Below are 23,509 nucleotides of genomic sequence, written 5' to 3'. Positions count from 1 at the left end.
CAGTTACTGAAACACCAAGCCCCGCCCTGCTGCTCTCCAAGAGCTCTGCCGAATCTTTCAGTCTGCACCTTTCACCGAAGTGGCCCAAGTGAATGCTATTTCAGGCACTGTTAGCTTGCAAGTCAAGCTGAAACAGTTCCTTTTGAATGTTCTAGTACATTTGGTACATTCTTCTGCATGTTCAGTACATCAGTAGGCACATACAGTACTGTTCTCCTGCAATGTTAATGGAATCCTTAACTCAAGCCCCAAAGCCTAATAAGGAGCTTTTAGAAGAAAAACAGTATTTTCTAAGGTGTAATATTAGGAAATTAGCTTGCTCAACTCAGAAAACAGTCTGCGTCTTCACTTCTAGACCACCTCCCTCTGACTGCCACCAGATGCACAACATGGATTCACCTGACTGGAAAAAACTTGAAGGATTTATTCACACAAAAGGACATTACAGACCTCTACAGAAAAGTTGTAGTTCTAATCTGATTAAATCTCATTCTGAGAAGGAGGAAAACAAGCCAAAGTAGAAATTAAGATCCATATGCAACAAGTGGGTTTGATTTTAGCTACAAGAAGCTGGAAAAAGCAGTTGGCTACAACGGACTCCTAGTACCAGCTGCTCTAAAGTTCATTTTTAAACTATACACTTACTTGTTGAACAGTAACCACACAATATTCTTGCTAATTCTATATTACATTCTCCTTTGCTGGTGAAAAATAAACTCTCTTAGCAAATATTTCCCATTGCCTAATTTCATACACTTTTTAATATGAAATTTATAATGGTTGGCCTCTAACATGAATTCATAACTTAATAATGCTCTCAAAAATGTGTGACAGCCACAAACACCTGAACTAAAAAGCTTTATGAGGCTCTCTCATATCACTCCCCTGTCTTTACTCTTTACGAGGTTCAAGCACAAGATAGGAAGTTTGACTTTTGTTTATAATGTCAAGTTCAAGATGTGGTTTCCCTGTTACAAAAGATTTGAGTCCTGCTCTGCTCTGGAAAAGTTTCTTTCCATAATGCTGAGTATTCCACAGCCTCTAGTGGCTCCAATTCGAATAGCACATGTTGAGTCACATTTGAAGTTGTTTTTAGGACACTCTATTTTAGGTGTATTCTACTGAGAGTAGCTGAATAGCACTGGGAAAAATTAACTCCTAGATGGCATTAAAAATATAACTGATAGCTTTAATTCACAGTATTCACCTACTGTTGTAAGGAGAAATTTTATTCAATACATGACTTAAAAGAAAACCTGACTAGAATTCATTATTCCAGATTTCCTACAGTGCGTGCCATAAGCATAAAGTATGTGTAATGGAAACAAAAATGCTGCACTGATGCTTGGCAGTTACCTATCTCTATTGCCCAGTTATTATGCTTCCAGTTACAAGGATTCAGGAATGGACTAATACAAACTTAAAAGACTAAGTAGAAGATATATAACAAACCCAACATCTAAACAGTCCTAAGGAATGTAATCCAAAAAATCTCCTTTGAAACCTGCCAGCTTAGGTGTTCTTGCATAAATCTCTTTTTGAAATAGGAAAACAGGGCATTGCTATCCTCTAGCAACTTTCATGTATCACTCCAGGTTTCTCCTTGTCTTTTAGCAGCAAACAAGGTTATGAAGGAATGCATTGCTACCATAGGTTATACTGGATAATTAAATCTTTACATCCCTCCTAAAAAGCAGAAAAATCAAGAGTTTGCATTAAACTTCCTATAGAATTTTACTTCAAAGCGCTAAAATAACTGAAGATGAAATCCATTCCCTATGACAATAAAGGGCAGTAGCAGAAGGAAAGAATAAAGGCTGTACCACAACAATAAACACCAATTCCCATTAAAATTCTCTCCCAAGTAACACCACTGAATACCACGGAAAATCAATAAATACCTACCATTGTTTCATAGAAGCAAAATTTCTCTGTATTGGCTGAACAGTAAAAATAATCAATACATTCTGCAGAGAAAAAAACTGCAGCTAGGGAAAGAAGAATTACCTGTGGCCTCGAATATCAGACTGATCACAGACTCCTCCTAAAGCAATTCTGTGGAATTCTCGACCCAAAGTCTTTGCAATTGATCTTCCAACACTGGTTTTACCAACTCCTGGGGGACCCACAAAACAAAGAATGGGTCCCTTGAGGTTGTTTTTAAGCTGTCGGACAGCCAAGTACTCCAAAACTCTCTTCTTCAACTTCTCCATGGCATAATGGTCATTATCCAAAACAATCCGAGCTGCACGGATTTCCAGGCGATCTGGCATCAACAACAGCACAGAGATCAGCACATTTACCTTAAAAAGGGAAACAATTCATCCTACAGTAGAAACAGATATCTTCATCAGGGAAATCCCCCAATTCACACACGTATTTCAGACAATGATTTTCTAAAGCAAAGGTATTGAAGTTCTTCTTTAATACGGAAATTAGACCTAAGGCAGACAGATTATAGTACTGAAAATGACACAGTACTGATAATAACCATCCAAGGCTAAAATTATCATGATTTGCTATCATGATTTTCTAATTCTGTATGCATGTGTGTTTTTATTCACTGTAGCTACAGAGTTCAAAATAGCAATCACATGGGTCACACTCACAAACTTTGCTTAAGGTAAAAACACCAAACTTCACATGACACAGAATAATTTTAAAATATCAAAGAGCAACTTCCACCAAAAAAACATTCTGCTAGGATGTGACTATCAACAAACATTTTAGTCATTTGAGGAGTCTTTGAATAATACCACAAAGTACATGTAGGCAGATTTTTTTTACAATTTAATGATTAAAGAAAATATGTACTAGAAGATTTGTAAACACATCTATTTCCAACCAGCAACAATTCCTCACTAGAAATACCAGCAGAAGGGTAGAGATGGATATGCAGGTGTGCTAAGTCCACCTTGTGCAAAGGAAGTCTTCCCACTTAGTCTACTTGTGCTGGTCAGTAGGAGATGTCTGTTGGTCATGTTTGGTTTCCTACTCTTCCCTCACTCTCCATTTTTGCACACTGTATCTGTATTAACAGCATCACCCTCTACTCACAACTCCAAAAACCATGGTACGAAGCAGACACAGATTTAGTGCAGTTCTTCTACTGCACCCAAGTTGTAGTTCATAAAATTAAATACAACTGTGCTTTTTAATCCTTTTGTTTCTTATCAAACTTGCTTAGGATAAACCAGAACCTTTTTCAGAAAGGCCAATGTTACAGAAATCTCCCAAAGAGCTTTTTGTCTGACATACAAAAAATAATTAGATGCACATTTCTTTATTATTTTTGATAAATACTGGCACAAACTGTAATTAGTAACACCTTCATTTGTCAACAAAACTATACTTACTACTTTTTAAATCCACATTCTTAGATTTATAATTGAGCTACACAGGCTCTGTGTACAGCTCTCACTGAGAGTCTAATGGTTTACCTGGCTTGCAGTAATCTATCAACAATGATTTTACAAGACAGAACTAATTCACAGTGTTTACATGGTAGCTACTTTTCCTAAAATGTTTGTGCAAGAGAATCAAGGAGAAGGGTTTACCTTTTGTACTCTTGTTCCATGGCAATTCTACCATCAGTTCCAAGTAATTTCTTGTCAAAGCATATTCTGGCATTGACTGAGGCATCTTCTTTAATCTGGAAATGTAAGTACAGAATTCAAAAGGCCAACCAGAAATTAAATGCAAAGGAAGCCTCTACTGCACCGCAAGGCGGTGATTGCTACCTGAGGTTTAAAATCATTTCAAAAGCACAACCAACGTGAACATATATCAAACAGGAAAAGGTCTGCAAGATTTGTTTTAAAATGTAAAAAACCCCACCATTTAAAAGCCTCCTACCTTTTTATTTCTTTAAGACAAACTTTAAGAGCTTGTTCTGACATACTGGATGTTCTAATCTTTTTTTCTAGCATGACAACATCATCATGATCTTCTTCTTCCTCTTCATCTTCTGTAATGCTCCCATGACTGAATTTTCTATTAGGACGAATAGCTACAACCTGTGCAATGGAAACAGCCACAGAATTGCTCCAGGTCTTGGTTTTTAAATAAGCTGTGTAATTTGGTTTTGAATGAAAATCATGGCAAAAAACATAAAAATTCACAGAAAAATTCAGAACTCCAGAAAGTTTTAACTCAAAAATTAACTTCAAAAATTGTTATTTGTGTTACTTTAAAGAGTTACAGTTCTTCATATATTTCCTTAGTAAGTTTATCATATATCCTAAACTAGCAAACAACACAAAACAGGAACAAAACTGAAAGGAGCTATTTGCGATATTTCAAGCACTGCAGCCAATCATATTAAGCAGAATAAACTTACTCTTTACAAAATGGGTAAATCTCTCATCTTTTTTAGTTTCTCAATGACTTCCAGTTACTAAACTATGTAAGTGCAGATAGATGCAGCAAAAGTGAACAAGCTCCATTTCCAACACCCATTGTTATCTGTAGTTCAAAAGCTGCCACTCCTCTGCAATGCCATCAGTAAAAGATACACCTTTCACTGCACAGGCCAGAACACACTGTGTGTATACACTGCACATGAACTGACTCTTCAAAGGAATCTGAGCATTCATTTAATGTCACAAAGTGCTCAGATTAAAATAAAAATTCAATTTAAAATAATTAAAATAAAGCCTAGGCAGTTTTAAACAAATATTTTGTCTTTTGTGTATCTACACAGCCAAAGTTTCCAGCTGGGTGTTCTCTGCAGTTCCAGACTTGATCTCACACTATGGCCATACATTAAAAAAGCACAGATTAAAATCATGCACTCATTAGCCTGCTTAAAAAGTGCATCTTAGTACTTATTTACATTTTTAAATATTCCAGATTTAAAGCTCCATACCCTTTTATCATCATCCTGTTTGGACTTCCTTGTTTTCTGAAGCAGCTTCAGGCCTTCAATCTGTCTAACAAGCAATGGTATGGTCATCTTGAACCGTTCCTCCAGCCTAACAGCATCTAAAATCTAAGAGCAAGGAGTTGTAAGCAGCCAAGTTCACACCAATGAATCCTCACTCTGGGGGAACATGGAGGTACTGCTACTGTCTTTTGACCAGAGGTATAGAATAGATGGATTTAGGAAAACAGGCAGTAAGAAAAGCAAGGAGAATACAGTACACAAAATCTAGCCTCAAGGGTCTGGATGCCTGAACTACAAAGCATTTCAAACTAGATAAAATTATCTTATCCAGTCTAGCTTAAAAATATCTTAATATTTCAGTTGCATTTTCTGTGACAAACATCTATCAATGTCCTGTTTTTCAGTTACTGGGCCTCAGGAAAGAGATGGTCCCCTTAAGAAAGTCACAGCACCATCTCCTTGCGTAACCCAGGGAAAAAAAAAATCACCTTGTGCCTTAAAGTTTTTGTTCAGAGATTTTTTGTTTATTTTGTCTTTTTAATATTTTGCACACAATTCCACTTTCATATTAAATGAAGTTAGTATGTGGAAATGGGTAGACTTCTGCTCTTCTGTACTTCCATAGCTTCCACCAGCTGCTCTTTTCTTTAGAACTTCTAGTAAAAAAGAAAGTGATGCACTAATAACTAATGTACCTTTCTCCAGCACGATATTCAGCTACAGTACACAGCTTTCCTTCAAATTATTGCATTAATTTCTACTTGTGGTGCTTTGAAAGAACCTAACACACTTTCAATTCCAGGTGCAGCATAAGCAGTTAGAGAAGAAAAAGAACATCTTTGAAAACACAGCAAGCAAATACAGAAATCAGATGAATAAGCACCAAGCCATAAAGATCATTTTTGCATAGATTTACTTTGACATATGACAGAAATTTAACCACTTAGTGTTTAAAGAAACCCAGACTTCAAGATGTTTTAAAAAATATTTAATTCTAATATTAAAACAATTTTAATTCTGAAGTTACTTGTATTAAGGTATGCATAATGATCAGTCAGCTGGGATAAGTAAGCACAATTTCAACACAATCTGAAGGAAGATTTATCATCTTTACTGTGTTAAGTCCATGCTCTACTTATTGTTTAATAAAATGAACCATTTCTAAGATTTCCCATATAGATCCAAACAGTTTTATTTACCTTAGGTGAGTTCTGCCATATGCATATATAAACACTTTAAACAACACCATCAAACCATTTTGCAAGCATTCACACTCAGTTGTGACACAAATCTTTGTTGGCATGATGTTATCACTATAGTCACAAGTGAAAGCAATTCCAAAATTACCTAAAAGTGACTGACTTAAAAAAGACAGCAATACCTAACTACCATTAAAACCGCTGATGAACATGGTACCTGCAGCTTCTCTTGGTTGGTTGTTCGGATGATAGAGGTCAGGATATCTGGCAGAGCTTCTCTGGGCAGATTGTCCAGGAGACGCCGGAGCTTTGCGACTGCAGGCACTGACATATCCAGCATCTCAACCAGCTACAACACACAAGGAACAATGCTTAATGGCCACTGGCTTTCTTTTAGAATTATCTCAGTGGCTCTCTGACCTAAACAGGATTGTGTCTTTCAGTGTGCAGCACGTCTAGGTAGTTTGCCAAAAAGCTACTGCAATAAGTTCACCAAAAGTTTGCAGATGAGGCACTAACTCAGCATAGAGCACCAAGACCTTGAGCTTTCTGCTTGTTTGAGAAGTTCAAAAGTATCATCACTATTGTTTGCAGCATTTTTTTCAATATATACATCTCCTATTTCCCCCACACACCCTAGTTAAAAACTTCCCCATGACTCTTTTTCGATACATCCTTTAAATTCCAATTCATTATACTTCTATTGTATGTATTTTATTACGTCTCTGTAAAATTCAAGAAAAATTAATCAAATCTTTTACTAGAATGTATTTATAGTATTGCTATATATAAAACACCTACTTATCATAACACCAACACAAGCAGTTACACAAGACTCAGCTGCAATGAGCTATGTAGACATCCTGGAACTTTGCACAGAAACTTCAAGATGTAACAGTAACATTTATTTCACAGCAGAAATACTGAAACTCTACTCATCGCTGAAAAATATAGGAACTGGAGATACAGAAGGACGGATAGAAAACAAACAAAAAGCCTAAGTGAACCCACAGGTTATGTGACACACAAGAATAAAACAAATTAAGTACCTGTACTGCATACTTGTAGAATTGTTCTGACAGCTCTCCAAGCTCCTCCTCAGATTTATGGCCATTAGTGAACTGCTCAAGTCGATCTAACTGCTGCACTTCAGCAATGGGATAGGGCTTCTCCTTCAGCAGCTGCAGGACCTGGAATCTGCAGAGGCCTGTCACCAGCAGTGTGTAATGGGGCTTGGGCCAGTTGCTACCGACCACCTGAACTGCCAGGGCAGCAGTGCCAATCCTAAAAACAGACCAAATCCTTGTATTATGCCACCTGCCACAGAACATTTTGTGTGCTCCTTATCTGAAGTAACCAAGCTTCCGATGAACCTGCTGGGACATAGTTCCTATTATGAAATGAAATCAAATTATCCAATTCCCTTTGTAACACAGGTTACAAAACCAAACCTTAAAACCTGAACGAGTTAACTGAAAAACTAAGTAAGGCACTGTAATACAGTCGTGCAATTTAGAAACATATGTAACTTCTTCATAATAATGAATTTGGCTGTGGGCAGGCACACTGACGTTTCTGCTTAAGTAACATGCACTGGGAAATAAGAGTGTTCGTAAAGGACGGTTCTTCACTTAATTTCCCGGTCTGGTACTGAATCCATGTTTTCCATCACCTTACCTACTTAAACAATTTACAAGAAAAGTTACTTTCTTGCAACATCTAACCACGTCCACTGATACGACAAAGTTCGGAGAGTAAAGGTTACAGCATGTTAGTTTCACCACAAAGAAATACAATTTGTTTTTTTTTTATGGGAACGAAGCCAATATCCGTGTTACCTATTAGGTGAAAAATGCTATGGTTAACAGCTGCGACAGCCCTAGATTTGCATTCTTTCGTCATATTTTGCTCGCCCACCTTAGCCTCTATTCAAACTTCCCCTCCGGCCAGCCCGTGCCGGCACCTCGCCCGCTGGGCCGGCGGTGCGAGGAGGCTTCTCGGAGGGCAGAGGCGTTTCCCGGGGCGGCGGAGCCGGGCGGCCCCGTGAGGTGACCCCAGGGAGAGCCCCGGCCGGGGAGGCCGGGCCGGGATCCGGGGGAGCCGCAGGCCGCGAGGGTGGCAGGGAGAGCCGGGCCGAGCCGCACCTGTGCAGGTTGGGCAGGTCGTCGCAGTCGGAGGTGGGGTCGCTGGTGTTGGGGATCACGCCGATGATGGTGCTCCGCAGCGAAGTGCCCTTCAGCAGCCGGCTGCGCACCAGCTGCATGTTGCGCGGAGAGTCCACGCTGGTGCGCATGGTGGAACCGGGCAGCAGCACGCTCTCGTGTGTGAGCAGCAGCGGCAGCCGGGTAGGGATCTGGATAGCGCTGCCCGCCGCCATGGCTGCCCGTGACCCTCGCCCTGCCCCGCGGCCCTCACGCCCGCCCCGCCGCCATGGCAGCCCGGCCCCTCACCCGCCGCGGCCCCGCCTCCTACGGCCGCCGGCAGGGACCGGCCGCGCGCTCCGCCCGCTGCGCCCCCTGGCGGCGCCGGCCGCGCTCTCCCCGGCCCGGGCCCGGCCCCGAATCGCCCCCGCCGCTCCCGAATCGGCCCCGAATCGGCCCCACCGCTCCCCAGGCACTCCCGCCGCTCCTTCTGCCGCTCCCATGGCCTTTCGGCTCCGGTCTCCTCTCAAACACAGAGCCGGGCCGGTTCTCCTCTGTCCCCCCGAGGCCGCTCGGCCGCCGGCAGGTGTCAGGCTGGCACTGGCAATGGGTGCGGGCTGTGAGCTGTGAAAGTGTGCTAAAGGCTCCTACACTGGACAGAGAGCGCGTAACAAATCCTATCGTTTGTTAAATGGGACGGTTCCCAAGTGAAATCCTACTTTTTGATGTTTTTTACACAAATCTCCTGCATCTCCGGGTGGCCGGGCTCAGCATCCTGTTTCAGAGTCACAGAGTCGCTCTGGTTGGAAGGAGCTCTGGAGATGACCCAGTCCACCCCCTGCCCAGGCAGGGTCACCCGGCGCAGGTGACACAGCAACGCGCCCAGGTGGGTTTGAAATGTCTCCAGAGAGGGAGACCCCAGGCCCTCCCTGGGCAGCTGTTGGGCTCTGCCACCCTCCATGGGAAGCTCAGGTGAGCGCGGGTGTCCTTCCACGTGCTCCTGGGAGGGCCAAAGCAGAGGGAGGAGGTGCAGGACCCGACAGCTCCCTGCGGGGGCCTCAAGGGCAGCGAGAAGCAAAGTCCAGCTGGTGCTCCCCGTTCCCAGCCCATTCCTAGCCTGGCAGCCTGCGGAGGCCTCGCTCACACCCTGGGAGTGATGTTCGCCAGCCCTGCAGGCACCAGCCAGGGCACAGCTCACTAGGACAGTGAACCAAAACTCCCTGCCCAGGTGAAAAGGCTCCAAGCACTGAGACCCTATGGAGAGTTCAGATGAAAAAATGGAGAGTTCAGACAAAAAAGTGGGGTTTAGAAACCTTCCTTTTTATTTTTTTCCCCACTGGTGAAACGAGGTGCAATATCAAAATTGCACAATGCAGCGAACTACGTTAGCCAATCTCTTGTTAATCACTGACTTGCATGATTCCTGTTGAACTAAGGTAATCCTGTACAGAGGGGAAATCACAGTAGCAACAAATTGACAATCTGAAATGCAAAAGGGTAGCTGCAGTAAAAACCTTGCTTAATCATGGGGTTTATTAAAACCTTCATCTATTGCTTTACTGAAAAATGCAAGGTAATAGGACATATGGAAATACCAACAATATATTTAAATGCAAGGAGTTATTACAGCTGAGAAAAATACCTTCTAAAGCTACCACTTCAGGTACCTTAGAAAGAAGATGGAATTTAATATACTATTCAACATAACATTTAGAAAACTTTAATATAAAAGGACATATAACACATGTGGAAAGTGTTTTGTGAATTTCCCAATGTTAAATATAATTATTCTGTAAACATATGTTCAACACTTCCAAATGTTTAAGCATCTCTAACTATATTTGTTTGGAATGTGAACACAAACTAAACCTAAAGGTTAAATATTCGCTCATCACATTTATTGAATAGTTTTCTCAATATGAGTATTTTGATTAAAAAGAATCTACAAATGACATGTTAATTCTGCAGACTACCATTTTTTACTTCTTTCAGAGATGACTGGTATCTGTGGTCATTATCGTTAGTTTCTTAATTAATACTAGAGCTGTATTAAAAAAACCTCAATTATTATAATTCTTTTTAAATTCCTTCCTGTTTCTCCTGAGCAGCTCTTAATACCCAGGGCTGTTTTGCTGTGTGAACTAAGCGATACTACAGGGTCACATCCTCATATGATGTCTAGATAGTACTGAATCCCCCAGATTGTATTTTGCCTAAATACGAACAGGTCACATTTGAGCAACAGCCTTTCAGAATGTTTTTCTAGACTAGCTGAACATTTCTTGACAGCTGGACAGGCAGTGTAGCAGTATTAAGATGTGCCTCAAACTCGAGAAAATTAAGATTAGAAGGGACAATTGCCACATGGCCTGACCTCCTCTAAGTCTCACCAGCAACTTCTGCATCAAATCCAAGTTTTTGACTGACACTATCTCAAAGGCATTCAACCTTGCTCATAAGTGACTGCAAGAGAGCATCTACTACCTCTATGGATGTGCTGTTCAGTAGATGATTACCTGGTTAGAATTTGCACCTTGCAAATTTTACTTGTACTCTCGGCTTCCAGAGACTGGCTTCTGTTGTATCCAACAGATTGAAGAGCTGCCTACTATATAAAAATCATTCCTCAGTGACCACAACCAGTGCTCCATGACTGAGTCACAGCTAAAGAGAAGTTGAGCTTCTCTTTCTCATTTTTTAAATAAAGTCTCATCCTCCTTAAAACGTGGGTAGTCTATAACTCTGGTACTTGTCTTGCAAATGTATAAATAAATATAAAGGGGGTAATACCCACTTTGTGTTTCCATTCAATATTCCCTTGCTGTGAAATCAAGTGTGAGGTTTGTTTGGCTACAGCCCCACTGCACACAGCTCAGGTAGTCCTGCTTTGGTCTGGGTGCAGCCAAACCTGGCTGAGAGAGATGGGTGTCAGTGAAATGGGGTAAAGACAGGGACCACTCTGCCAGAGGGTGTAGTGCACCTGTGCTCCCCAGTTCATAAATCCGTGTCCTGCAGAGTCCCCTGCTTCCTCTCTCTGAACCTGGACTGACACAACAACTGGACCCCATAGAATTTTCGTTGATAGAACAGCTGGGCATTGTTTTAGGACTCAGGGAAGCATGTAAGTAGTGGTATTCATTTCATGTGCTTCAGAGACTGACAGGATAGCCATGCCCTTCCTGAGCTTCTTGGGAGATCATACTAATGATTTTGCCGTAATGATCTCAACACCTGTTTCTTTAAAAAAGATTGCAATTCACAGATATATATATTATGCCTGTAAAACTCATATAACTTTTTCCTCTCCCCTCCACCTCTGCACTATTTCTTCTGTTCACACAAACGTGAGAGAGCTCAATATTTCCAAAAACCAAGACCAAGCTACCTCACAATAAAGACTTGAGGTTAATATGTTTGAGATTAAAGCTCAGTAATTTTCTCCTAAGATGTGCACACACTTCTCTTCTGCCCCCTCACTGGCACTCTTTAAAGCTCTCAAGCCCTCTGCAGCTATTTTATAAAACAAGATTCTCAATCTGTCATCAGACTTTCCCTTTCTCATACCTCTTCTATTCCGTACTTACAGATTGTTTGATGCAGTGATGTTCTTTAGGAACTATTTCTCTCCAGTCTCAACTGCTATAAATCAGAGAGAAAAGAGTTCCCATTTTCTTTTCAAATTCCCTCTCTACTGTGTGAAAACTTAAGAGCTGCTCTTAACAATTGTATAATCTGGCTCCAAATCCACCAAAACATTTTTTCTTAAAGATGCTGTGAAAAGATGCTTCGAATTAACTCAAAGTCTGTTTTTCTACATCAGTTAATGAGAAACATCCAATAAGGAACATACAAGCCTGGTGTAATATGAAGAATTAACTGTCAGGATTTTGCAATGCATGTTGTGATAAAACATACATTTTGTGTCTTCTGGGGTGAGAGATTATATGGATACATAGTCTGTGCACAGATGGACTTCATAACTTGTCTGTTCATTAGATTATTTTCCTCAATAATATTTCCTCCAACCCAGATGCTTCCTACCATCTTGGCCTGCATCACAAATACTTCAAAAATCTTTAAAATACCATAATTAGGAAGGAGGTTTATGTAAAGCTATTGAAAGGATGTAATAATATAACTGAACTGCATTTTAAAGTGCATTTATTTTAATGTCTAATTATTCTACCTGGTGTAAGGTTGAAGTGGAAATTTTAAAATCCGTTTTTTTAATGTAGTCTTTGATATCATTTGTATCCTCAATCATTCTTCCTTCACACAAAAGAATTTGGTTCTTTTCAGACCTTGATTGATTAAAAAGCTCCCAGTTGGTTATGTAAGAACAGCACATGGAACACACGGCAGGAGTTGCTGGCAGCACATTACTGACTAACAGAGCGAGAGACCTTTCAGACATTTCTGAAGCTCTGTGTAGGATTCTTTATGGCAACTGTAAAATGTGTTTTAGGAGTAAGTGCTAACAGCTCTCACCAGAGCAGCTGAACTTAAAGTCTTAATCTTTTATTCAAAAGTATGAGTGAACTCCAAGAAAGGGACAGGGGGAGGTACACAGGAAAAGGAATTCAAAATTACTGCTAAAATTTTAAATTAGAGCTAGAATAGCATGGGGCAGAGAGAGTTCTCGCCTGCCTTGCCTAAGCAGACATGATTGTCGTACCAGATATATCCATACCACAAAAAATTAAAGGTTCAGAGGAACTTCTAAAGGACAGAGAATATCCATGGGAAATTAAATGACTCCAGTAGAGCTGTGCTGATGAGGATACAGCTGAAGGAATTGAAAGAGAATTTCACTTACACTTAGTTTTGCTGCACACAATACCATACTACCTGGAATATATTTTTTTTTCCCTCTTTAATCTGCATACTGCCAAATCAGACATTTTAGAGAACTGCTAGTAAGAGATAAAAATATGTTTCCTTAGTATAATACAACTGAAAGAAAGAGCTGAAAAGCCTACATTTGAAGCTCAGATATATTTGGTAAGGTTTTGTAAGCCTAACCCTCCTTTTTTTTAACCTCATAAAGTGGAAAAAAGTTTGCCAGCAAAGAAGAGAAATGTGGAAAACAGTGGAGTTATTGCCACAGCTTATTGAAATAAACAGTCTTCCAAGTCAATCATATCTGTAGTCAGTATTTTAGTGCAGGAGCTGCAGAATCACATTTTTATGTCCCTCTTACCCAAGGGAGCATTTTCTTTCCCATTGTTCAAATGAAATTTGCTGACACCTAAAAAATGCATGCAAATGTTCAAAGTAATTTTAGGGTTTGACCTTATAGAAGGTCCACATAGACTGTGGAACAGAACCCAGAATTATTCCATACACATAAACACAGTAAAGTTTGGAAATAAACAGGAGTATTGCTTTTTCTCCTTAGCAACTGGATAGACTGGACTGCCTGGTCTGAATTTAGTTACTTTTCTGTGTTTCCAACAGTTTGAGAGGATATTAACTGCACAGTGTAGGTCAATCAATTCAAGAATGTTTTCCTACCTGATCTCTTTCAAATCTGCAGGATAATGATCCTCTACATGAACCATGACCTACACTGCTTTCAGTTATTCAACTACATTTTATCAACATTATTCAGTTGTTCAGAGGCAAAACCCTTAAAAATTAAAGTTAATAGAAGTAATTACCTATCTCTGAATTAGAAAAATAATCCATCTCATTCTTTGCTGTTGTGCCTGAACTCTGCCATTTGGCAGGGGATGTGCTACACAGATACCCAACCCTTCAGTGCCAGTTTAGACCACAATACAAACTGAACAGAGCCATTAACCAAAATTATATCCATCATTTCATCTTCAAAAATATTTTTAAGCTGCCAAATATTATAAATATTGTTCCAGTCGCTGCATTGATTTAAAGCCACTGAGTAATCATAACTGTGTACTCCCTGAGGATGTTCCAGGAAATTATAAACTAGAACCAATTTCCTCTCTAATATAGTTGTGGAAATTCAGGTCAGGTAGCCACTGACCTCATTGTCTGAAATTCTGCAATCTCCACAGCAAAAACATACCATGTGTACATAGCAACAACACTGCTACATCATGCTGATTCCTCTAATATACATAAATTAAATTCAACCCATCTTATTTTTCATAGAAATTATTGTATTAGCTAAGCACAACAGTATCCACTGTTCTACGTTTTCCCCCCTGTTGGCCCTCTTGTAGAATATTACGATAGAGAAAATACAAAACATGGCAGATATAGGTACATTTGTTTCTACTTATTGACTCTTTGTAAAACTTTCATGTGTACAAACTTATTTTAAGTACATATTATAAAATCTTAAAATCCTTACCAGTTCAAAAAAATCCTGTGAGTCTTGCCAAAAGCTTCTGTAAATATACAGAGAAAAGAAAGCCAGGATTCTTCAATATTATAAACTATATAATAAATAGCTGAGAATATTTTGTGATTTACAAATATGAGATTTACTAAGTCACTGTGATGTACATAATTTTCTTAAGATGGACAGATATTGTAGCTTCATGATGAAGCATGAAGAGTACAGTACACTTCAGAACTGGCCTGAGTAAAGAGTCTTCCATTTAGCTAGCAGTTTCTCTGGTACCATCCAAGACAGCAAGACATGTTACCAAAATTATTTCTGTCTCGAATTCAATCACTCATTTTGGCATTATTTCTTCAGGATAGGAAGAAGAAATGACCATCCTGAATGCATGTCAAAATGGACTACAAATTAAGAGATGAAAAAACAACCTTGATTTCCCCACACCTCTGGATAAATCTCAACATTTTACTCCACTTTGTTCTCCTCACAGTCATTTACTTTTATGGCCTCTTTTGCCAGAGAGACAAACAATCTCTGTTGATTTATCTAGTCACCTCTGGAAAACATTAATATTGATAGAGTGAAAACATGTCAAGCAGGTTCCTTTCCACATAAGGAATTTTCCCCTGAATTATGGAAATGCAGAAGAGGAGAAATAGAAACGCTGGGCTTTTCATGTTTATTTCTAAGCTGTTAAGGAAGGTAGGAACATATTTTCTGTCAATTACACTTGAGAAAGCCCAGTTGGTTCCATTCTGGCATGCAAATATTAGTGGCAGCAGTGGCTTTGTTCTTATCTATTCATTCAGTCCAGAGCAGATGAAATGGCTGTGCCATGCACATTCCAGAGGAATCTGTGCCACGGCTGCAAGAGGCAGGGTGCCGAGAAATCTCACCCAGCACTGCCTGCTCTGCAGGTGCCACTCCTAATCAAGACCCTGTTGCTAAATAAAAATGCCTAATAATGGGCTTCTGGTTAGCTTTTTAACATTCAGACACAGATTAATATCTTTTTGCTATCAACTTCTTTTTTGTTGGTTGGTTTTTTTTTACAAAATGTTTAGAATTTATATTTGAATTTTTTAAAAGTAGTTTCCAGATAGAAATAGATGGAAAGCCTGACTGTTTTACTGTAATTGCAGGGAGTTCTCTTTAGCCTCATCTCTTTCAAAAAAATATTTATAAATAATATCTATACTATATTAATAAATGTAGTTGTAATATGAATCACAATGTCCAACAGTAGGTGGCACATATATTATGTGCAGTGTGAGTATTTCACCGTCTTTCTTTCTCATTTAATCTCACAATGAGTTTAAAAACATTTACAGCACAATTGATGAAAAGCAAATACTCCACATAATTTAAGGGGATAATTATTTTTAATTCTAAATTGCTACATTTAGGATGAACAGAATAAACAGCAAGCAAGCATTTCAGGAAATATTTGGCTATAAAAAATTATCTGGCAAAACATGGTGACAGCAGATACATTACAAATGCATAATTTAAAAATTAACAGAACTTACATGTTTTGATTCTTTCTTGACTCACTTTTGATCAGCTATTTCAAATAGGTAGATGTAACTAGGCTGACAATTATAATCTCAGCCTCCACAATTTCAAGTGGAATAGAATCTTCACATGGGAACAAAAATGAAGCCAGAAATAAAAACTAATAAAATCAGTTCCTGTGAACACTAGATATCAGACTTTTCTTATTTCTCCTATGAAATATTTTATTGGGGAAATTGAGGTCTCAGGATGGAATATTCAAATATCTTTTGGTATCAGAAAGTCTCAGATCTGCTTCACAGAAACCCTCACATTTATTTATTGCATACTCAGTGTTCTACCTGTTGCATCAAGGGCTTTGATTCCTTTGTGCCTGTGATGTCTGGTCTATTCCATGAAAAAGAAATGCTTTCAGACATGCTGGATTTCTAGGTTTCAGGAGCACTTTATCACTTAAAACTTGGAAGAAAAAGACAAGAGGTGGGATTTCTTGTCAAACACTATGATTCTAATACTGGAAATATGTGAGTTCTTTATACTTTTCTTCAGAATGCTGATTTAGTGAAAATAATCTGACAGGTTTGAATATTTGAAAATCAGTTAAATATGTGAAAACATTAACTTCAAAATAAACAGCATAAATAGTGAAAAAGTAAACAGTACAGGCATTAATAACCTTATTTTTTCCTATCCTACCATAATTTACATGTTCTAATGTAAATTAATGTCAATTTTGCAATAAAAATACCAACTTCAGTGCCTTCTTGGTATGACATTCCAAGAGTAGAAAGTATAATCAGCTGGAGGTTTTTTTCCTTCCCAGTGATGATTAGGTTTAAAGTATAACATTCCTTCACTATGTTCTAAACTACTCAAAGACCAAGTTCCAGGGCCAGCAGCCTTTGAATTGGGGAGTAAGATCAGCTTTGAGCAGAATAATTCTCAGGTCTTGTGCTATAATCATCATTCTTCAAACCAGAAATTTGCTGCAGAAATGTTATCAGAGGTTTCAATATAGCTCAGCAAATCTTTCAGGGAGAAAGAATGATGTGACTTGAACATGAATATAGCAGTCTGAAACACATAATTGGCTGCTGGACCATTACCATAACAATTATTAATGACACAACAGTAACTAGGAGGAAATGTCTGGATATGTGCTATCAGAGTCACCAACAGTAGATCTCCTTCAATAAATATTTAATATTTTAATTTTAATTATGATTTACTATTTGATTTAATATTTAATTAACATAATTAATATTTATGAAGACTGGAAAGAGCTGTCTTGTGCCTTGATCAAATATGCAGGTGATCTAAATCTCTGTGGAGGAAAAGGATATGGCACCTGGTGCAACTGAATTGTGGTGACAAGGAAGCACTAGGAAGAAATTTCTGCAATGTCTGTAAATATAGATGTGTGTATGTCTAGATCATTATGAACTCCCTGTTTGTTCACACACCTACATACCTATATGCATGCACAATTTAAATGTTAAAATACAGCATTGGCACAAGTTGACCCTAATCACAGTTTAAAGACTCTTGAGCAGAGAATTCTGCCTAAACAAATGAGGTAATGTAAGCGAAATAAAAAGACTGGGGGCTTAATTCCAAAGCACTACTGGGAAAAACATCTCACTGATTCCACTTAGAATCTACGCAGTCCAGACACTGAAGGGATGTTTGTAGGCATAGTGAGGGTGGAGCAGAAGACAGAAAGATAAGAGAGACAGGAAATAAGGGCATCCTAACTGAGAAGCAAGACAAAAAAGGATGTAACTCTTTTTTTTTTTTTTTTGTCCAGTAAGTATCAAGTAACAAAATAAGAAGATTAACTGGAAGAAACAACAAGCAGATTTTTCAGAAGTTTCAGACTTCAGGCAAAGGCTTGATGAGTCCCTAGAAAAAAAACAGACTAAAATATAAATAATGTTTGTTTGTCTTCAACCTAGACCTCAGAAAACCAAAATAACCACTGGGAGTGGATAAGGATCTTGTAACTCAGTAACAGTACGAACAACAATATCAAGCAACCAGCCATTAATGTAACACAGTTAAAAATATATATATATATATTTGAATATACATATGTACTGCAAAATGGGCATACAGAGATTTATGGCACAACTGCACAAATAGTGTAGAGGAAAACTTCTGCAAGCAGTAAAATCTGCACAAAAGAGAAAGCATGTAGAGCAGGCAGGAAAGATGTCCAGGGAAATCAAAGTAATCCTGCAGAAAAAGCAGAAATTGTCTCATAAAACCAAAGTGATCCTGCAGAGTAAGCAAGAAATATGCCTGGCAAAAGCCAGAATTCCAAGACAACAAAGTAAAAGGAACTATTACAAGATGCTGTGGGAAACATAAAGCACTAAGGACAGGCAAACAACTGCAGGGGTCAAAAAAAAAAAATCCTCCTTCAGTTCCAGCTTTTCTAGCTGAAGAGCTCTCACCTCTGAGCACCCTGATTTCTGCAAGTGAGACCATCAAGGACTATCAGTGCTGACTGTATGGGATGGGGCCATGGGCTTTTTTACACTGATATTTTATGGGAAAGTTAAGGAGTCGTACACTGAACATGTGTTGATAATGATTGACAGCAATTAAAAACTAATCACTGGCCATGTGCATTGTATTGCTACTGGATATCAATGTAATAAAATGTTGCTTTGAAATTGGCCTTATTTATTAGCTGTCTATAAACATTCCCTTTACCGTGGCCTCTAATCCCCTAATACATGCAAAGATACAATGTGTATATACACACACATGCATACATTCTGTTGGAACATTTTTCCTATTTACCTCCAAAAACAACATTTTGTCATGGCTGGAAAAAAATCCCAAGGAAATTGTCACTAGGTTTAAATAGTTAGTTAGAAGTTTTTAAAGCTAATTATAAAAGTTTTTTTCAATTTTGCATCAAAGAATCGTCTGGACAAGGACAAGAAGCTCTGGAAATTGAATATTATCAGAATGACTAATTCAGCACCACTTAAGGCAGGTGGACAAGTAAGAGCTCTGTTCTTCAGAAATATGAACCTAGTTTTAAAACAATGACTCCTAACTCCACCATAGCAAACTAAGTTGCATCTGTAACTGAAAAAGTAAATGCAGAAACATACAGATGAAATGTTGTTAGCAACAATATTATGAAAATAGTGTCTTTAGTTTGCTTTTTTTTAAGTGGGTCAGTGTGTTGCCAAGATAATGTTTAGTCCCAACCTGAGCTGAGTTAAACTCACAGAATATGACATTTGTTCCTTGTTGAAAGGTAACAGGAGCAGATGTCCTAACGCTCTGTGCATGCCCTGTAGCAGTATGAGGAGGACATAGGTTATGTGTAGCAATTGCTGGTTTTCTTCAGAAAGGGGTTTTTCTGTTTGCTCAGAAACAGAGCAGGCAGCATCCATTGGAAGGCAGGGCTTTGTTCATAGCCCCTGAATGTGACCTTAATTTACCATCAGCGGTGTGTTCAAGTTGTTTTTCATGCTCCTAAAAAAATACATGTTAATCCCTGTCTGGAAGTGTCAAAATATCTTTATTTGCTTCAGAACACATACATTTCTACAGTTAACATTTTTAAGGTCAGTCTGACAACCATAAAAGGAACTTGGTGAATACTTAATAATATCTTCTGTTCTCCCTTGAGCTGACAGTTAAACGAATGGATTAATCTCATCTGCTACATATTGTTGGCTTTCACCCTTAATGATCAAAGGATAGCTGTTAGCTGCAAGAGTTTTGTGCTGTTCCCATTGTTTAACTTATTCTAAGAAAATAAAAGAGATGGGGAGCATATCATGTATTTAACATAAAAAAGGTAAGTAGAAGATGTGTGTAATATTGTACAGAAAAACAGAGAAACAAACATAAGAGTAAAAAGGCTTGCTTCAATCCTCCTCAAACGTTATACAAGATCTAGTCTCTACCCATAATGAAAAAGGCTATGAAATATCCCTCTCCAAATTCATCGATTTGCATGTCTCACCAGCTAAATCAGCGTATGGTCCTAACCAAAATCCATCAGAAGCTGCAACCTGAATCTGTTCCAAAAGTCCTGCTCATGACTGGCATGAATACTTAGGAATACTGTAATATTTATTTATAACCTTAAATTCATGCTCATAGCACCATGGGGTTAGATGCTCTGAATTTTATATTATCAAGTCCAAAGCTGTTTCTAGTGCTAGAAGCAGACATTCATTTCAATATTAGCACTCTGCAACTTCACTCCAGGACTTGGGAAAAAAAATTAATTATTTCATCTACTGTCTTGGTTTAATTTAAGAGGCAGACACTCTGAAATAGGTTAGCTCCCCTTTTAGTTTTACCCATTCCCTTTTCACCAATAAGAGGAGGCAAATGCGAGTAGATATAAGTGGGGGGAAAAAATAAAAAAAAATAAAAAAAAAAATAAAAAGAAGCCAAAAAAAACCCACGAAACATCAACAGGCAAAAATTCACTGATAATCAGTAGTTACAAAATTACTGAAATCTGCCGGACTGCCCAGGGCCAAGGAGGAAAATGGCGACAACCCCCTCCCAAGATGGCGCCCTCGTGTGGGAAGCCAGAGGGAAAAGGGCGGGCAAACTCCACCGGACTCATCCTTTCCCCGGAACAGAAAACCGGGAAGGCAGGGGCTTGTGGGAATCTCTGGCACTTCCTGGGAGCTGGGGCCTCTCGGTGTGAGCCTCCCCGCGTCCCTGCGGTGCCCACGGCGGTGTCTGGGGGGGTCAGCGCTGCCCTCTCAGCGCGGTCGGTGCGGCCGTTCCTGAACCCTTGGGGTGTTGTGGGGGGAGAGAAACGGGAAGGGCCTCCCCAGACACCAAAAATGGCCCCAACCGGCTGTGGCTCCGTGCTGCCCACGGGCCTTGTGCAATTCCCCCGAAACACCGTGGGCTGGGCAATGCAGCTTCTCGGGCTGCTGCTGTTGCCGCTCCAAAGAAGCCCAAAGCAAGGCCCTCTCAGAGAGAAGCAAGAGAAGCGTGGGCCTTGTGCTGCCACAGCTCTGCCGGCACGGGGGAAACGGGGGACAGCGCAGCCTCAGGGCCTTAAAGAACATATAAACGCATTTCATAAGATGTGGCTCTGCAAAAATGTGCTGTGCATGTTACGTCTAAAGATGTCTTCAAATAAACTGGTTGTCAGTGCAAGAAATAAATTTTATTTCTTAATTTGTTTCCTACAAAAATGTCTTACACCATTTGGGTACTGGAAAAAATTCCATCAAGTATGTCACTTCTGAAACAAGGAAAATTTATTTGCTTACAAATTCTAACATATTTTAAAAGTTCAGCTTGCAAAAATTGAACCAAAACAAAGCTTTACTTGAGTAAAGTATGATGGACATTACAAAGAAGAAGACTTTTTACGAAGAAGACTTTCAGTGGATATCATAGTACATTTAGTTAGCATTACTTTTGCTACTTTAATAGCTCTAAGTTCTACATCCTATTTATGAACAATTTTACTAACATTCTTACAGTTTATACTTAAAATGAAAACTTCTTAAACATCTAAAATACAGTCTGAATTTGGATAGGTAAAATATACAATGAACAAATATAAAATAAACTACAAATATATAATATAAAATATAACAATGAACAAATGAATTCTACTCTATTGCTTGGCTGCAGCCCTAGGCACATTTAGTTAGCATTACATTTGTTTCTTTAATAGCTCTACATCCTATTTATGAACAATTTTACTAATATTCTTATAATTTATACTTAAAACTTCCTAAACATTTAAAATACAATCTGGTTTTGGAAAGCTAAAATATAAAGTCTAAGAATGAATACTACTCTATTTCCTTGACTCAATCCTATGCATATTTAGTCAACATTACATTTTCTGCTTTAATAGCACTACTTCCTATTTATGAATAATTTAATTTATATTCCTATACTCTATACTTAAAAATTCTTAAGCATCTAGAATATAATCTGGTTTTGGGAAGGTCAAAACATACACCCTAAGGATGAATACTAGTGTATTCCCTGGATGCAGCTCTGTCCAATAGTTTCTTGTGGGAAGGGCTTGGCAGATGCATCGATCATCTCTTTCATCCCCTCCTCCATTGAATTCTTCATGTTCTTCCACAGATCCAGAGACCTGATTTGATCCAGCTTGTCACCGCAGTCTGCTGTGCCATGCATCCTGTTCCTCCTCCTCCTCCTCCTCCTTCTCTTCCTTCTGGGCACTGCTGGAATTTCTGCACAGGCTGAGCTCTTGCAGGCAGAGCGGCCCCGTCTGGGCAGCCAGTAGAAGCCAAAGAGCGTGAGCAGCATCTCCGCAGAGGCCCAGAACCACCAGTGCTGGCAGGCCGAGAGCAACGGGCTCCCCTGGGCAATTTCGAGCAACTTCTGGCACCTCTGCTGCATCTCCAGCAGCCAGGCCATCTCTTGGCTCTTCTGCTCTCCCTTGAGCATCCGGGCCTTCTCCTGCCTCTGCTGCATCGCCAGCAGCGCGGCCATCTCCTGCCTGCGCTGCTCCTTGTGCTGGTGCAGGAGTTCCTCAGTGACTTTCACAGTCTGGTCATCTGCCCGCAGCATGAAATAAAGGGCGCCCAGCACCACCAGGACTTGGGTGAAGGTTCCACCCATGGTCTGGAGGAGGGACAGAAGAGGGTCAGCAGGGCTGGGAGGGAGATGGCTGCTGGGGCAGTGGGGCAGGACATGCAGGGCCCTGGGAATGGGTGGGAGAGGAAGCTCAAGGGAAAGCTCAGCGAGCTCTGTGGAAATGAGGCCACTTCCCTGTGGCCTCAGGGTGGCACCTGCTCTACCCAAGGTGGGCCCATGGCCCCTGCACCCTCACCCTAGCCCCCAACCCTCCGTGGCAGCCACTCCTGCTGGCCCAGACCTTGTCCAGCAGAGCCTTCCTCCCTCCTGCCGCACTGACCGCTGCCTCGAGACGCAGTGAGTGTCAACGGTAGCAGCCCGGTGTTCTGGAGCGCCCGGTAACAGTGTTCATGGCTCGGCCTCCACGATGTCACAGCCGTGGAACCCAACGGCACAGCCTGGCCTTGGCCCTTGTCCCTGCCTCTGCACCACACAAGGCACAGAGCACATGAAATCAGCCATCCACGTACCCTGAGAGTCTTGGAGGCGCTTTTTAGTGCCTGTATTACCACTAACTCCGTTATTCCTCCCTAACAAGTTATAAGATGTAGGATAAAATCCCAAGAAAAGTCTAGAACATATAGAAGAACTTTATGTGCAAAAAGTCCCTTCATATTTCAGTGGTTCTACTTCTGTAGGTTTATATATATCTATATATATACCTCTTAAGAATGTATAATATATTTTATAAATATATAAAAATACATTTATATTCCTAATCAAGCAGTTATTAGCATGCAGCTCTTTCATTAAACAAAACTTTTTTATTTTTAAAGCTTTTTTCCTTACATTCCTCACATCACTTGCATAC

The 23,509-nt window shown here is 39.8% G+C and overlaps 2 protein-coding genes across 5 annotated transcripts in view; both read right to left on the bottom strand.

Moving 5' to 3' along the window:
* LONP2 (lon peptidase 2, peroxisomal) overlaps positions 1–8,575 on the bottom strand; it is a 37,881-nt gene extending 29,306 nt beyond the window's left edge. The window contains exons 1-7 of one of the 2 annotated variants that reach the window (XR_015275234.1): positions 8,229–8,547; positions 7,134–7,368; positions 6,302–6,433; positions 4,868–4,990; positions 3,856–4,016; positions 3,558–3,652; positions 2,008–2,266 (exon numbers count right to left, since the gene is read on the bottom strand). Coding sequence is in view for 1 of the 2 variants with exons in the window: in XM_086847141.1 (XP_086703267.1) it covers positions 2,008–2,266; positions 3,558–3,652; positions 3,856–4,016; positions 4,868–4,990; positions 6,302–6,433; positions 7,134–7,368; positions 8,229–8,461 (1,238 nt within the window). In the remaining variant the exon portion in view is untranslated. Of the gene's footprint in view, positions 1–2,007; positions 2,267–3,557; positions 3,653–3,855; positions 4,017–4,867; positions 4,991–6,301; positions 6,434–7,133; positions 7,369–8,228 lie in introns of both variants that reach the window. The other variant, XM_086847141.1, reaches the window with a different exon arrangement.
* A 949-nt stretch (positions 8,576–9,524) lies between these two features.
* On the bottom strand, positions 9,525–23,072 carry LOC111934634 (uncharacterized). 3 transcript variants are annotated; one of them, XR_015275231.1, is made up of 7 exons: positions 22,940–23,072; positions 19,317–22,686; positions 18,182–18,303; positions 16,410–16,527; positions 14,560–14,596; positions 11,810–11,864; positions 9,525–9,707 (listed from the first exon to the last, which is right to left on the bottom strand). XR_015275231.1 is itself a non-coding variant. In XM_086847136.1 (2 exons), exon 2 carries the CDS (start codon positions 22,681–22,683, stop codon positions 22,066–22,068), a length of 618 nt encoding a protein of 205 aa, XP_086703262.1. In that variant the 5' UTR covers positions 22,684–22,686; positions 22,979–23,072; the 3' UTR covers positions 19,594–22,065. The 3 variants fall into 3 exon arrangements, 1 of the variants encoding a protein (XP_086703262.1); XR_015275230.1 differs by having other exon boundaries at positions 9,525–11,864; XM_086847136.1 differs by lacking the exons at positions 9,525–9,707; positions 11,810–11,864; positions 14,560–14,596; positions 16,410–16,527; positions 18,182–18,303 and having other exon boundaries at positions 19,594–22,686; positions 22,979–23,072.
* Between the last annotated feature and the right edge of the window lie 437 nt (positions 23,073–23,509).

The sequence above is a fragment of the Cyanistes caeruleus genome, chromosome 12 (assembly GCF_971803275.1).
Source record: "Cyanistes caeruleus chromosome 12, bCyaCae1.hap1.1, whole genome shotgun sequence".
Classification (NCBI taxonomy): domain Eukaryota; kingdom Metazoa; phylum Chordata; class Aves; order Passeriformes; family Paridae; genus Cyanistes; species Cyanistes caeruleus.
The sequence above is the reverse complement of the archived record's forward strand: the minus strand, read 5'-3'. Positions and strand labels throughout refer to the sequence as shown.